A 16757-nucleotide genomic window follows, 5' to 3' on the forward strand; every position below is an offset into this window, starting at 1 on the left:
CCATCTTCCCATCAATTTTAACCATCTTCCCTGTCCCTGCTGAAGAAAAGCAGGCCCAAACCATGATGCTGCCACCACCATGTTTGACAGTGGGAATGGTGTGTTCAGGGTGATGAGCTGTGTTGCTTTTACGCCAAACATAATGTTTTGCATTGTTGCCAAAAAGTTCAATTTTGGTTTCATCTGACCAGAGCACCTTCTTCCACATGTTTGGTGTGTCTCCCAGGTGGCTTGTGGCAAACTTTAAACAACACTTTTTATGGATATCTTTAAGAAATGGCTTTCTTCTTGCCACTCTTCCATAAAGGCCAGATTTGTGCAATATACGACTGATTGTTGTCCTATGGACAGAGTCTCCCACTTCAGCTGTAGATCTCTGCAGTTCATCCAGAGTGATCATGGGCCTCTGGGCTGCATCTCTGATCAGTCTTCTCCTTGTATGAGCTGAAAGTTTAGAGGGACGGCCAGGTCTTGGTTGATTTGCAGTGGTCTGATACTCCTTCCATTTCAATATTATCGCTTGCACAGTGCTCCTTGGGATGTTTAAAGCTTGGGAAATCTTTTTGTATCCAAATCCGGCTTTACACTTCTTCACAACAGTATCTCGGACCTGCCTGGTGTGTTCCTTGTTCTTCATGATGCTCTCTGCGCTTTTAACGGACCTCTGAGACTATCACAGTGCAGGTGCATTTATACGGAGACTTGATTACACACAGGTGGATTGTATTTATCATCATTAGTCATTTAGGTCAACATTGGATCATTCAGAGATCCTCACTGAACTTCTGGAGAGAGTTTGCTGCACTGAAAGTAAAGGGGCTGAATAATTTTGCACGCCCAATTTTTCAGTTTTTGATTTGTTAAAAAAGTTGGAAATATCCAATAAATGTCGTTCCACTTCATGATTGTGTCCCACTTGCTGTTGATTCTTCACAAAAAAATACAGTTTTATATCTTTATGTTTGAAACCTGAAATGTGGCAAAAGGTCGCAAAGTTCAAGGGGGCCGAATACTTTCGCAAGGCACTGTATCATCAAGGTCAACAGCACAGGAGTAACGACACTTCGCTGAGGAGTACCACTGTCCACTTCAAACCGCATTGACAATTCTGACCCCACCCTCACCTGTATGACTCTATCGAACAAGTCCATGATCCAGTTATACAGATGTCCCCCAATGCACTCAAGTTGATCAACAACCCTTCCCTCCACATGGAGGCTGTCTCAATGTCAAAATACACAACACTCCTCTTTTATTGTCAGGGCCTTGACTATCTCTGTACTAACTGTCACCAGGGCATCCATGGCTTCTTCTTCTTCGGGATTTAGTTGGTGGATAACATCCATCTTTTAGGTGGATACACCGCTACCTACTGTACTGGTGTGTGAGGCCGTTCACGGCCTACCTACATAAAATTATTGATAAGGTAATACAAAATTGGGGAAAAGGAAAATAAAAATTGCCCTGCCTACTGTTTTAAAAAATATATATTAAAAAAACACCACCCCATTCCACTATTTAACCCTATCCAATCCTACTCCAGACCAATGGCTCTGGGAGGACAGAACACTACCACGCAACACCCACTGCAACTGTTCTGCAGTAAATCCTCCCAATCCTAAGTAGTTCTCAGCCGCTGCCACCACAACCTCTATTTTCTGTGACATCCAATCAATTTCTGCCGTACAACTGACAACCATGGCTATAAATGCTAAAAAGCCCACCTTACTGAAGCACATACTCTTCCCATCACGCTCTCTTGGTTTCTGCCTACTCACAGCAATCCTCTCAGTATCCCTCAACCTGTAACCATCTTCCTCTACCACTCTCTTCACTGCTTTGGCATATGACACTTTCTGTACTACTCTAACCCTGACAACCTCAACCTTCTTTTCTCTCACCGGACACCTCCAACGGGATAATTTACATTTCCTAATTTGACCTGGTCGGGCAAAGACTACATCAAAACTCAGCAGGACAGACAATGTCTTCTCCGTTTCCCCCACGCTCTCAACCGCAACATACAGTGGGGCAAAAAAGTATTTAGTCAGCCACCAATTGTGCAAGTTCTCCCACTTAAAAAGATGAGAGAGGCCTGTAATTTTCATCATAGGTACACTTCAACTATGACAGACAAAATGAGAAAAAAAAATCTCTCGCTTATGTTGGTCATTTGCTGATATTCTTTAAAACATCACTGGGTCCTGTAGTAAGGAAACAAATTGGAAAATCTTATAATAAGATGACACAATAAATAATTTGGCAACAATTCATATTGAAGTTCATATTGAAGTTAATATCTTCACAGAATGAACTCACATGGATCTGTGTCCCTTGCTGTGGATGCACAGTGCAAGCTTTTTCAGGAGATTGTTGTACAAGCAAGCACCTGGATCTTCCTCCGGAGTGACATTAGACCTGTGACAGTTTTTGATTCTATTATAGTTGTTGTTAGTGACTGAATTTGCTCTCAGTTTCTTCAATTTATCAAGTTCTGAACTGTAGCAATTATATTCATTTCAAACTCTGTGGTCAATTTGACTTACATGCTCTTTTTCTCCTTCTGATTGAGCAGGAAGTTGACAAAATTCTTCTGAACCATTGAGTCCATGATTTTGCTCATGTCACTGGCAATGGTTGACTCAGCATATCTTCTCCCCAAACCCTGTCCATTTTCTGTGAGACTGACAACCAGACATAACCACAAACATGAGAGAGGAATGGAGATATTAGATAATGCAGGGGACACCACATCAACATCAAATGAGCAGACATCTCAAATGTAGGATGGGAATCTTACCTGTTCTCTCCAGACTGGTCCGAGGCCTCAGCATGCAGCATTCCAGCAATGCAGAGGAGCACCAGTACGAACAATGCTACCGTCATGGTGACAAAACTAAACAAGGTAGAGGAAAGAATAGAAGAGGGGCATAGAAAGTCAGGAAGAGAAAAAAACATCTGGAACCCCACCCACCCCATAATTGTATTACACTTACAATGCAGAATATATGTTTTTTTTGCTGATTTAACTTCTAAATAACTGCTATTTATTAAGGTTTTTTATGTATTACACATACAGTAAGCTAGACACAAGCATTTAGGTATAAAGTAGAAATTGATCGTTTGAACAGGAGGGTATATTTTGGAAAGTATCTTACCTTGAGAATGGAGATTCTTCACTGAGAAATGCAAGCTTTTTGTGAGTTGCTACAAGACATTTGTCCTTTTATACAGTTTCTCAGAGGTGATTTGTGTCGTGACCAGAATAACACCTAGGTTCCACTACATTAGGGCAATTAATGACAATAATATACACATACACTTCCGATAAGCAAGCTTTCTAATACATTCAGAACTATTAAGTCGGTTTTTCTCTGCTGAGTAAAATAATAGGGTGCTTAAAATTGCTCTCTAGATGAGAGGTAACCTTAATATGACCAGTGTAAACCTTTCTGGGCTATTAGGCTAATCTGAATGGGGCTAGATGGGAAACAATTGAGAAGTGAACTACAAGTTCATGCTCAAACTACAAGATATGGAAGTGAAGTAAAGGTCAATGTTTTCAATGATGTAACACATTTTGAGTTGCATGCAGCTATATTTAAATCTAAAATGGTCCTTGAGATGGAAAAACATGATTTGTCTTAAATATAACAGATGGTGTTGTGATGGTTAATATGCTATCAATCAATCAATCAAATGTATTTATAAAGCCCTTCTTACATCAGCAGATGTCACAGAAACCCAGCCTAAAACCCCCAAACATGTAGAAGCATGGTGGCTAGGAAAAACTTCAGAGAAAGGCAGGAACCTAGGATGAAAACTAGAGAGGAACCAGGCTCTTAGTGGTGGCCAGTCCTCTTCTGGCTGTGCCGGGTGGAGATTATAAGAGTACATTGCTTTTAAAGCCACATTGTTCTTCAATATGTTTGAAAGTTCATAGATGACCAGCAGGGTTAAATAATAATCACAGTGGTTGTAGAGGGTACAACAGGTTAGTACCTCAGGAGTAAATGTCAGTTGGCTTTTCACAGCCAAGCATTCAAAGGTTGAGACAGCAGGTGTGGCAGAGCGAGCGAGAGAGAGAGTCAAAAACAGCAGGTCCGGGACAACGTAGCACGTCCGGTGAACAGGTCAGGATTCCATAGCCGCAGGTAGAACAGTTGAAACTGGAGCAGCAGCACAACCAGGGGGACTGGGGACAGCCAGGCCATATAGTCCTGAGGCATGGTCCTAGGGCTCAGGTCCTAAGGCAAGGGAGGAAACGAGGGAGAAAGAGAGAATTAGAGGGAGCATACTTAAATTCCCACATGACACGAAATAAGACAGGAAAATTACACCAGATAAAACAGACTGACCCTAGCCCCCCAGCACATAGACTATGGCAGCATAGATACTGGAGGCTGAGACAGGGGGAGGGTCGGTGGACACTGTGGCCCCATCCAACGATACCCCCGGACAGGGCCAACCAGGCAGGATATAACCCCACCCACTTTGCCAAAGCACAGCCCCCACACAGGATATCAACTTACTACCCTGAGACAAGGCTGAGTATATCCCAGGAAGATCTCCTCCACAGCACGAGCCCGAGGGGGCGCAAAACCTTACAGGAAGATCACGTCAGTGATTCAACCCACTCAAGGCATGGAAGATCACCAGTAAGCTAGTGACTCAGCCCCCGTAATAGAAGAGATGAGTCTTCAGTAAAGACTTAATGGCCGAGACTGAGTCTGCATCTCTCACGTGGATAGGCAGTAAGTTCTATAGGAGAAAGCCCTGCCTCCAGCTGTTTGTTTAGACATTTTAGGGACAATAAGGAGGCCTGCGTCTTGTGACCATAGCGTACGTGTAGGTATGTACAGCAGGACCAAATCGGAGAGATAGGTAGGAGCAAGCCCATGTAATGCTTTGTAGGTCAGCAGTAAAACCTTGAAATCAGCATTAGCCTTAACAGGAAGCCAGTGTAGAGAGGCTAGCACTAATATGACCAAATTTTGTTGTTCTAGTCAAGATTCTAGCAGCCGTATTTAGCTCTAACTGAAGTTTATTTAGTGCTTTATCTGGGTATCCGGAGAGTAGAGCACTGCAGTAGTCTAATCTAGAAGTGACAAAAGCATGGATTAGCTTTTTTGCATCATTTTTTGACAAAAAGTTTCTGATTTTTTCGATGTTACGAAGATTTCAAAGCTGTCTGAAATATTCTTGATATGTTTGTCAAAAGAGAGATCAGGGTCCAGAGTAACGCTGAAGTCCTTCACAGTTTTATTTGAGACGACTGTACAACCATCAAGATTAATTGTGTTTCCAATCTCTCCAAAATAATGTGGTGATCGATGGTGTCAAAAGCAGCACTAAGGTGTAGGAGCATGAGGACAGATACAGAGCCTTGGTCTGACGCCATTAAAAGGTAATTTACCACTTTCACAAGTGCAGTCTCAGTGGTTTAGTTAGGATAGGGTCCAGTATGCAGCTTGAAGGTTTAGAGGCCATGACCAGGATAAAAAAAACTTGAGTGGCTCCATTGATCCTAGGTCCTGGCAGTCCTGTGCAGACTCAGGACAACTAAGCTTTGGATATTTTTGTCACTGCTGAAATGAAAGCCATCCTCTCTTGGGGAATGCTGTTTTTTAGTTAGCTTTGTGTCAGTATCAAAGATACATTTTGGATTTTTCTTATTCTCCTCAATGAGGTTGGAAAAATGGATGATCGAGCAGCAGTGAGGGCTCTTCGATATTGCACAGTACTGTCTTTCCAAGCTAGTCAGAAGACTTCCAGTTTGTTGGAGCGCCATTTACATTCCAATTTTCGGACGCTTGCTTCAGGGCTCGGGTATTTTGTGTATACCATGGAGCTAATTTCTTGTGACAAATATTTTTCCTTTTTAGGGGTGCGACTGCATCTAGGGTATTACTCTAGGTTAAATGTAGATCCTAAATTAGGTGGTTAACCAATTTTTTTGTACTCTGACGTCTTTGGGTAGGTGGAGGGAGTTTGGAAGGGCATCTAGGAATCTTTTTGTTGTCCAAGAATTTATAGCACAGCTTTTGATGATCCTTGGTTGGGGTCTGAGCAGATTATTTGTTGCGATTGCAAATGTAATAAAATGGTGGTCTGATAGTCCAGGATTATGAGGATTTTTTTTTAATCCACAATATTTTTTCCAGGGGACAAAGCTTGATCCAGGGTATGACTGTGACAATGAGCAGGTCTGGAGACATGTTGGACAAAGCCCACTTAGTCGATGATGGCTCCGAAAGCCTTTTGGTGTGGGTCTGTGGACTTTCCCATGTGAATATTATCTGCCATGACACAAGGTCCGATAGGAATTCAGGGAACTCAGTGAGGAATGCTGTATGTGGCCCAGGAGGCCTGTAAAACAGTAGCTATAAATCGTGATTGAGTAGGCTGCATAGATTTCATGACTAAACGCAGTCATTTATTTTTTAGTCAATTTAAATTTGCTGTCGGAAATGTTAGCAACACCTCCACCTTTGCAGGATGCGCAGGGGATATGGTCACCAGTGTAACCAGGAAGAGAGGCCTCATTTAACACAGTACATTTATCAGGGTTGTTTCAGTCAGACTAATCACATCAAGACTATGATCAGTGATGTAGTTCATTGACTATGACTGCCTTGGAAGTGAGGGATCTAACATTAAGTAGCCCTATTTTGAGATGTGAGATATCACAATCTCTTTCAATAATGACAGGAATGGATGAGGTCTTTATTCCAGTGAGATTGTCAAGGCGAACACCGCCATATTTTGTTTTTCCTAACCTAGATCAAGGCACAATCACGATCTCAATGGGGAAAGCTGAGCCGACTACAGTGACTGTACTAGTGGCAGACTCCACTAAGCTGGCAGGCTGGCAAACAGCCTGCTGCCTGGCCTGCACCCTATCTCATTGTGGAGCTAGAGGATTTAGAGCCCTGTCTATGTTGATAAATAAGATGAGAGCGCCCCTCCAGCTAGGATGGTGTCTGTCACTCCTCAGCAGGCCAGGCTTGGTCCTGTTTGTGAGTGAGTCCCCGAAAAAGGGCCAATTATCTACAAATTCTATCTTTTGGGTGGGGCAGAAAACAGTTTTCAACCAGCGATTGAGTTGTGAGACTTTGCTGTAGAGCTCATCACTCCCCCTAACTGGGAGGGGGCCAGAGACAATTACTCAATGCCGACACATCTTTCTAGCTAATTTACACGCTGAAGCTATGTTGCGCTTGGTGACCTCTGGTTGTTTCATCCTAACATCGTTGGTGCCGATGTGGATAACAATATCCCTATACTCTCTATGCTCGCCAGTTTTAGCCTTAGCCAGCACCCTCTTCAGATGAGCCTTTACCTCGGTAGCCCTGCCCCCTGGTAAACAGTGTATGATCGCTGGATGCTTATTTTTAAGTCTAATATTGTTGCTAAAGGTGTGACAAGGTTAAGCCCACCTGCGTCTCACAATATGTATCACAGAGAACGCAAAAAATACAAAACATTCCCCATTCATCTCTACCTTGCCCTCTGAATATCATTTTAAATAGGTTTCATTGTGAAGCATAAACACACATGTATACAATTGCATCAGACGGAACACGAGCTGCTTTTTGCAGGCCAAATGTCAACTGAGCCTTCAACTTCTCCACTATTAAAAGTTTTTAAAAAACATGGAAATGTTTATGAGTACAAGATTAAGAAGCACAGGTGTGAGAAATTGGTAATTGAAGAGAATCACCAGACATGTAAGAACATGTTTGCTACAGTTACAGAGGCAAATAAGTTTCAAAACATAGGTCTATCTATATTTACTGAACAAAAACATAAATGCAACATGTAAAGTGTTGGTCCCATATTTTATGAACTGTAATGAAAGATCCCAGAAATGTTCAATATGCACAAAAAGCTTATTTCTCTCAAATTTTGTGCACAAATTTGTTTACATGAGAATTTATCCTTTGCCAAAATAATCCATCTACCTGACAGGTGTGGCCTATCATTACACATATGCGTGTACTGTGGACAATAAAAGGCCACTCTAAAATGTGCAGTTTTGTCACACAACACAATGCCACACATGTGTCAAGTTTTGAGGGAGCAAGCAATTGGCATGCTGACTGCAGGAATGTCCACCAGAGCTGTTACCAAAGAATTTAATGTGGAATTATATCAAATACCTCAAACACATACATGGTTTCCATGTGTTTGATTCAATTCCATTTGCTCTGTTCCAGCCATTACTATGAGCCGTCCTCCCCTCAGCAGCCTCCTGTGATATGGACCCTCTTTGACAAAGGTCAATAAACTATCATATATTTACAGAGGGAAGTAAAAACGCTGTGGGCCAAACCTATTTCCAGCTCATCGATGTCATCTACTGATGCTTTTCTTCAACTTTATTCTTCCCAAAACACGAAAACATGACCATTTGCCGTAACTACGCATGCGCCATCTTGGGCGCTTTAAACAAGTATGCAAGAGTGGAACATGAACATACTAGGTGAGTTTGAGAAATATTACGAAAATGAGGGATAACACAAAATACCATGCTCGGTGAAACTATATGCTAACTTATTATAACTTATTTTCAGTAGGTTGTTACGTACTTCCTCCAAGTCCCTTTCGCATGCAGCGAGTCAGTGGCAGTGCAGTGAAATACTGTTCGCTATGATTTTCATCAATGGCAATGCGTGATGGACTAAAATGGAGGAAATATCGAAGTGCTAGCTAACACTTGCTAGAAGCACGAACCACTCTAGCCAACTGCTACCCACGTTCACCCTTATATTTTTCAGTAAAAATGGCTAGCTACCAAACCCTTCGGCAAGACCATGAGGGTGTGCAAGCCATATTTGTTACCCAATTTTAAAATAATATACCCTACGTAACAAGCTAGCTAGCTACCTAACGTTAGCTACAAACGTTAGACGCTAACTAGATGCTGGGAGACTCCGTGTTCGTTAACTAGCTAGCTAACTTGTTTGTCCTGTACAGTTAGCTTGCTAGCTGAAATGTTGTATAGTTTTAGATAGTTAGCTGGTGAAAGGGTGCCCAGCAGTCAGGCGCAGTGCAGTATTTAATGTGTCAGTCAGTTGTAGTAACTAGTGAGGTTGCCAGTCATTGAGCAACATTGTGCCTAGCTAGCTTGCTAGACAGCACATTTGATTTAGACCCGATAGCAGTCAATGAATGTTGGTTGCAATACTGATTATAACTTATTTCTATTACAGGAGGAAGACTGATCCAGGCTCAATGAAACAGGAAATAGGCATCAATGACACTTGACTGCTTTGCAGAATAAGCAGTTATTCTGTAATGCTAGTTCAATAACACCTGAGTTGTATTCGCCATGACTATGAGATCCACTTTGTTTGCTAATGCAGGATTTAAGCTGGACACTGAGAGAATTGACTTTGACAAATCACAAGTTGGAAATGCAAATGTTGTGAACTCCATAACAATCAAGAGAGAAACCTGTGACTTTGTCATAGATGTCCATGACGTACACGGGGACATCCACAACACTGGAGGGGAGAACCTCAGCAAAACTAAGATCATAGACCAGAAATACATAATTCGGGCCCCAGTGGTGGCTGCACAAAATAAAGCAGGAGGGGCACTAGTTCAAGGTGACAATTGGGAAAGCACAGGGGTGCCGTCATCCTCTGTCAGACAAATGGGGGGTGAGGGAATCCCAATGAAAGGTAAACACTTTCTGAGTGGTGGTATGGATAATAAAGAGTTGGTTTCAAACAATAACTCCAAGGATGCTGGTACTGATGAGAGCACCAGAGGGGTCTCCCCTGGAGGAGTTGTCAACACTGCATCCATTGAGTTCAGCACAGAGGGCAAGTGGAGGAACATCAGAAAAACCCCTGCTAACCCCCACACACAGGCCACCTGCCTCCGGCAGATTCTACTCCTTCAGCTGGACTTGATTGAACAACAGCAACAACAGCTGCAGTCCAAGGACAAGGAGATAGATGAGCTGAAAGCAGACAAGGAGACGGTATGCACAGTATATTAAAGTGTCTAATTGTTTGTAGATGACAGTAACGCTGTCATTTGTTTAGAACCAAATCATTTAAAGAAACATGTCTGCATACATAGTTGCTGGCGCGTATTGAGCGCATGGAGCGTCGCTTGCAGCTGACGAGGAAGGACCCACGTGATAAGCGCCTATTTCAGCCACTAGAGCCCTGGACCCCAGATAAAGAGGACCTGTGGGATCTAGAAGTGTGTGACAGCCCACAGACTGCCACCCCCAGGACAATCCCCTTCAGTCGAGGCGGCAAAGGCCTCAAGAGGTAACAGACCCCAAATACTACTCTGCATTCACTTATCCTCAGTCAAACTATCTTCTACTCACTAATACATCTGCTCTGCTCATGCAGGAAATTTTGCTTCCTGGACTCAAAAATCCAGAAGTCACGAGGAGGGAAAGGCTCTAAGTTCACCTCCCCTAAGTCAGAGTGTGGAGCTGGCTCACCATATCAGAGGGAGCTGCGCAGTAAAGAGACCCCAGAGAAGATGGGGTTTGGTCGGTCACCGGTGGAGAGGGATACTCTGTACCCGAGCAAAGAGGACCCGGAGCGCACCGATCAGATGGAGGAGCTCCCTTTCATGTCTACTACTGAGATGTACCTGTGTCGCTGGCATCAGCCGCCCCCCTCCCCCCAACGTGAGCCATCCCCATCCCCGAAGAAAGAGGAGGTTGTAGCCAGTGAGTAGTCCCACCACACATGCCAGTTGTTCCGTTCCAAGTGTTAAGCTGTGTAATATTGCCTCGCAATGAATAATAATGTAGAAATCCAAATAGTATTGCTGTTAGTCCTGTCTTTTTTTTTACACGGTTCTGTTTTCCAGTTCCATCCTGGAAGGAAAACAGTATGGAGCCCTTGGATGAGGAGGCTGCCAGTGACATCCCAGAGGTGAGAGAGGAGAGCACACAGGCTTTACAATTTAAACTGAGAGTCAGAAATCAAGCCTGTAATACCACACAATATTCAACTCAGCATTTAACCCTGCAAATGGTCCTTAACCACATCAACCATGTGTTTGTGTTGTTTTACCAAGATGTTGGACGACAGTGTCTTTTTGAAGCGCCATGCAAAGCTGGAGTTGGATGAGAAGAGAAGAAAAAGGTACAAATGGGTTTTCTGACTTCCAAGTTACTCTGAATGCCTCCTCATGGTCAGTCTCTAACCTCACTCACTACGGCTCCTTTTTTGTGTGTGTAAATGCAATCTCAATTTACTATATTGAACCACTAACGTTTTCATCCATTCCTTGCTCTCTCATTATCTCTCTTTATCACTGAATCCTGTTTTTTGTAGATGGGACATTCAGCGTATCCGTGAGCAGCGCATGTTTCAGCGCCTCCAGCAGCGCATGAACAAGAAGAAGGGGATCCAGGAGAGTGAGCCAGAGGTCTCCTCTTTTTACCCGGACACTGAGGATGGTATGACTGGTCACTTCATCTGCTTTCTAAACATGGAACCGTTGTTTTTTACAGAACCATAAAGTTGCTACACCTTTAATACTGTCATTTACTTACTGAAGTTTTACAAGCAATGTTTTCATTGCATGCAGACACAGTCTTGATTTTGAGACTCCCTTTTCTTTCTTTTCTCCAGTCGAGTCCATAATCATCACCCCTTTCCTGCCTGTGGTGGCCTTTGGCCGGCCATTGCCGAAGCTTACTCAACAGTAAGTTGTTTTTGTATTTTTGATTTCATCCACCAGTATAGTCCTGTCAGTCTTTTTCAACTACAACGCTCATTGTAGGTTCAGTTCAACATGCAGGGAACAACCCTATCACACATCATGGCACCCTTTTTCAAGCACTTGGTCCAAACAAACACATCTATGCATTTTTTGTGTATCTTTCATTCAAAGGAGATAGTTTGTGTGATATACCATTTGTATGCAGAGATGTTATTTGTTTGTCTATTTGATCTTTTATTCAGGTTTTGACATTTTCCTTTAGGTTCACTTGTAGGACTATATAAGCAGGCTTTTTTGTTAGGCTTGTCACTGGACATTTCTTTGTATAGTTGAGTTAGTGATTTACATACCTAACTTATCCCCTATGTCCACTAGCTTGAGTTCATCCAGTACTATGCGTAATTTATTTTTCAAGATGGTACCATGGTGCAGGTGGCGGGGCAGGGCGAGTTTCACAGAAAGACCTTTCATCAAAATGCAAGTATTTATTCTTCCCCCAAGTATGTCTTTAAAGTTTTAAGCAAACTGTGAATATTTTACACCCCAAGCACTCATAGGCAAGCATTTTGATGCCTATTCCTTCCTCTGTTCTCAAAGAAGGGGGCATAGGCCTAATGATTCACAAAAGAGGGCAATAGGAATGCAAACTGGTGTCAATTCAAAAAACGTTAATGCTATTTTGAAGACATTGTAATTAAAGTAAGTTACCTATTGACCAGTGTTGGAAAAAGTACCCAATTGTCATACTTGAGTAAAAGTAAAGAGACCTTAAAAGAAAATCACTCAAGTAAAAGGTAATGTTACCAAGTAAAATACTACTTGAGTAAAAGTCTACAATTATTTGCTTTTAAATATACTTAAGTATCAAAAGTAAATGGAATTGATCAAATATACTTGAGTATCAAAAGTAAAAGTATAAATTATTTCAAACTCCTTATATTAAGCAAACCAGATGGCATAATTTTCTTGTTTTTAATTTTGTTTTGTTTACATACAGCCAGAGGCACACGCCAACACTCAGACATCAATTGCAAATGAAGCATGTGTTTAGTGAGTCCACCAGATAAGAAGCTGTAGGGATGACCAGGGATTTTCTTTTGATAAGTGTGTGAATTAGACCATTTTATTGTCCTGCTAAGAATTCAAAATGTAATGAGTACTTTTGGGTGTCAGGGAAAATGTATGGAGAAAAGGGTACATACTTTTATTTAGGAATGTAGTGAAGTTAAAGTTGTCCAAAACATAAATTGTAAAGTAATGTACAGATACCCCCCCAAAAAACGACTTAAGTAGTACTTTTAAAGAATTTTTACTTAAGTACTTTATACCACTGCTATTGCCAGAGGATATTTATATACCGGTAGTTTTGCAAATACAACATCTCTATACAATACAATTTTCCTAAACACTTTTTTTTATACATTTATCCATTCCAACAGTCATTATTATTATTAACATGTCTGCATGTGTGCATATTGAGACAATGTTCTATACAATGAGTCTGAAAACAATTGAGACTCTCTTTATTTAACACATGCTGTGCCAATTGAATGATAACCAAATGTGAAATGCTTTTTAGGTTATGGGGGTCGGATTTTCCCAGTAACCTTTCCCTGCTTCCTCCAGTCAACATTTGTATTTCTGAATTGTCTTCCTCTGTAGGAACTTTGACCTGCCTTGGCAGCGAAGCCGCTGCCGCATCGAGGTGCCCAAAAAACACACGCCACACCGTACCTGTCGGAAGTGAGGTGGTATCTGCGTGTGTTAAGCAAAAGAGAGAGCCCTCTTCTCTCCCCAGAAAGGTTCTCTTTTCTTTTGTGGGATTAGGCTGTCACTGGCGTAGCATGCACTACTCTCAATAGTCTGTGGAAAAGTAAACCATTGTCCTCCGTGTTGTCACTTGCCAGCTGTCTTAGAGAAGGAGCTGTTGTACATTGGGAAAATGGCTACCAAATTTGTTAGCTATGGTACATTTGTTGCCCATGCTACTCAAAATGAAAGACAAGCTGTACCCCCCTCAGATAACAGTCCCCCTACTAACAGCTAAGTGATTATAAGGTAAACCACAATAGTTACTTAGTATGTCTCTACTGTAGCAATTTAGGAATAAGCACGTTCTGTGAAGCATAATTGGGGAGCACATGTTCTAATGTTTTGGAATTTGGTGTAATGTACCTAGTCATCCTTAATTACTGCATCATCACTAAAATGTGTAGCTTTTGATCATTACTACATTATTACATAGTTGTCACCTGACTTAGTAACTTGGGGACTGTGATCTAAAGGGTAAGAAGAGAAGTGGCGTTTTCTGATTTGACTGAATGGCAGTGCTTGAATTGTACAATATACAACTAACCCTGTGCGCTGGAAGCACCATTGGCGTTTACATGCTCTGGGTTTTGCTTTGATTGAAACTGTAAACAATTTTTCCTGTTTGTGTATTTACTGTAATAATATTTCCTTATGTGGACACCGCTTCAAGCGAAAGGTTTTATCATTGTGCACTAAAGTGTGGATATAAGGTGTTTGATCCTTTCTCGGCATGTATGTTTGTTTTAATTACAAATGCAGCAAATATTCGATTTTAAAAAGTCCTCCTTTGATGCTAAAATTATTGATATTCTGCATTGTCCATACTTTGCTTCAAGAAAGCAAGTTTGTTTGACTGCTTCTTGGTAGACAACATTGGCTTTTAAATTAATTTGAGAACCTTTGATCTTCTACAGTATGCTGCTTTGTTTTGTTTTCATAATTTTATTATGCGAGTCTGCATGACAAATGTGGTCCAAACGATATCAACTGTTAACACGGTAGAGCTGTAAATGAAACGACATCCTTTCCGCTTAGTGTAATTCAGAGAAGAGAAATAACATCTGTTTGAATTTCAAAAGCATGACAATTTGGCTGCTTTATTCAAAAAGCACTGGTTTGTTCAGACAACTGCCTTGTCTCCAGCCCATTCTCTAACATGTGATAAATTTGCTTGAGTTTTACATTTTTATGTATTTTTCCAGTACATCAGAATACGCTTAATTGCAGTAGATAACTGAGATATAGACATCAGTCCTATGGTGAAGTTTAGAAAACATGGGTTTTGTTGGCATTAGAGTTTAGCCTAATCAGCTAGAGCACTCAAACTTAATTCTAGGTATTTTCCTTCTTAAATTTGAGCTATATTTAAAAATCTTGGTAACTTCCAAAATAAAGGAAACACCAACATATAGTGTCTTAATAGGGCCTTTTGCCACCACAAGCCAGAACAGCTTCATTGCACCGTGGCATAGATTCTATATGGCTGCGTTTACACAGGCAGCTTAATTGTGATCTTTTTATTCTAGTTGGTCTTTTGACCAATCACATAAGTATTTTCGCATCAGCTATTTTTCAGGGCTGATCTGATTGGTCAAAATGCAGCCCAACTGTCTGGAGCTCTATTGGAGGGATGAGATGGCATTCTTCCATGATAAATTCCCTCATTTGGTGTTTTGTTGATGGTGGTGGGAAATGCAGTCTCAGGCGCCACAACAGAATATCCCATAAGTGTTCAATTGGATTTACATCTGAGGACTTCAACGGCCATAGCATATGGTTTACATCATTTTCATGCTCATCAAAGCATTCAGTGACCACTTGTGCCCTGTGGATGGGGCATTGTCATCCTATGGGGATTTAGCCATGGTAGCTAAAATAATGGCCTGCCCAGAATTTGTATACATGACCCTAAGCATGATGGGATGTTAATTGCTTAATTAACTCAGGAAATACACCTTTGTGGGTGGGAGCACCTGCTTTCAATATACAGTACTTTGTATCCCTCATTTACTCGTGTTTCCATTATTTTGGTAGTTACCTGTAGCTCCTGGTGATGCGTTATCGCTTAAACATTTTACTTTTGGCATAATGGCCTCCAATGCTACAGACCACTAAATACAGAGTGGTTTTCAAATTATGTGAAATTAGTCTTCAGAAACAAATGTTGTAAATATGAAAAACATGGCTGTTTTATTTTTTTTTATTTAAACGTGTTGAGTACATTCAATATTATTGTTCTATGATAATGATTGTATGTTGACAATAATTGACAAGTTTGTTTTGGAATAAAACAAAAAACATCTAACAGTTAAGCCTAGTCTTCAGTTATTGATTTGTAGATTAACAAGCTCTGAAATTGATTGATAATGGTAATTAATAATGGAGCCATATCCATCAGTGAAATGGAGTGCAAACACAATTTTTTTAGAAAACCCCTTGAATTATACTATTGGGATACCAGAGTTTGAACAACATTGGCATATAATATAAGCAATGAGAATGTAGAGGCAAGCAGGTTACACCATGGAAGCTTAGTGTATAATTACCACTGCTATAATGAGATTGATCTTGTTGGTCAAGGGGGGTAATCTGGCTGACACCAGCTCCCTGTGTCGTTACATGGGTCTGTAAGGGTATGTAAATTAATGTTATCACATTTCTAGGTATTGAGGGAAGACGATTAGCTCCAGCATCTGTCAAATGTGAAAAATGTTTATTGAATAAAGGCAAAGTAGGACATTTCTTACAAATATAAACCACACCCTCAATCAACCTTTCGATAAATATTATGTTATCAGGAACTCATGATGACTACACTTTTATGGATAAAAGGCTATTTCAGCTCTATCAGGGACCATCGAGTAAGTGCCCCTTTTTTGGACATTTGACATGGAGGAAAATTAACCAGATTGTACATACATTTTACCACACTTGAGTTTTTTTGAATCCATTCCGCAGTCCCATTAATAATTCTAAACCTAGGTTATACAAACTCCCACAAATATAATTATACAAAGTAAATCAAAAGCAAGCAAGAAACCACAAACTGTAAAACCATTACGAAATGTTAATATCTGACAATGTGTAGTGAATGCTCTTAGGCACACCTATGAAAGGTAATAATGTACAAATGTAGTGATGCTTGTAACATCAAATATACAAAATGTTTACTTTATTAGAATAGTCTAAATTCACTAACTTTGGGTTCCTTTAAATAATGTTCAATTTACCCA

At 41.0% G+C, this 16757-nt stretch overlaps 2 protein-coding genes across 5 annotated transcripts; one reads left to right on the forward strand and one right to left on the reverse strand.

Moving 5' to 3' along the window:
* Positions 1-979: 979 nt before the first annotated feature.
* On the reverse strand, positions 980-3743 carry LOC112223969 (gastric inhibitory polypeptide). Of its 2 annotated transcripts, XM_024387266.2 has the most exons (5): positions 3159-3743; positions 2801-2896; positions 2547-2684; positions 2320-2418; positions 980-2204 (listed from the first exon to the last, which is right to left on the reverse strand). In XM_024387266.2, exons 2-5 carry the CDS (start codon positions 2884-2886, stop codon positions 2195-2197), a joined length of 333 nt encoding a protein of 110 aa, XP_024243034.1. In that variant the 5' UTR covers positions 2887-2896; positions 3159-3743; the 3' UTR covers positions 980-2194. The 2 variants fall into 2 exon arrangements, with proteins under 2 accessions (XP_024243034.1, XP_024243033.1); XM_024387265.2 differs by having other exon boundaries at positions 2801-3743.
* A 4435-nt stretch (positions 3744-8178) lies between these two features.
* LOC112224140 (male-specific lethal 1-like 1) lies at positions 8179-15831 on the forward strand. 3 transcript variants are annotated; one of them, XM_024387485.2, is made up of 10 exons: positions 8195-8485; positions 9216-9994; positions 10096-10292; positions 10380-10708; positions 10852-10916; positions 11062-11129; positions 11322-11446; positions 11622-11694; positions 12128-12189; positions 13375-15831. In XM_024387485.2, coding segments are annotated over exons 2-10 (1581 nt in total). In that variant the 5' UTR covers positions 8195-8485; positions 9216-9334; the 3' UTR covers positions 13377-15831. The 3 variants fall into 3 exon arrangements, with proteins under 3 accessions (XP_024243251.1, XP_024243253.1, XP_024243252.1); XM_024387483.2 differs by lacking the exon at positions 12128-12189 and having other exon boundaries at positions 8179-8485; XM_024387484.2 differs by lacking the exons at positions 8195-8485; positions 12128-12189 and adding an exon at positions 8678-8822.
* Positions 15832-16757: the final 926 nt, after the last annotated feature.

Source organism: Oncorhynchus tshawytscha, linkage group LG25 (assembly GCF_018296145.1).
Source record: "Oncorhynchus tshawytscha isolate Ot180627B linkage group LG25, Otsh_v2.0, whole genome shotgun sequence".
Taxonomy (NCBI): Eukaryota; Metazoa; Chordata; class Actinopteri; order Salmoniformes; family Salmonidae; genus Oncorhynchus; species Oncorhynchus tshawytscha.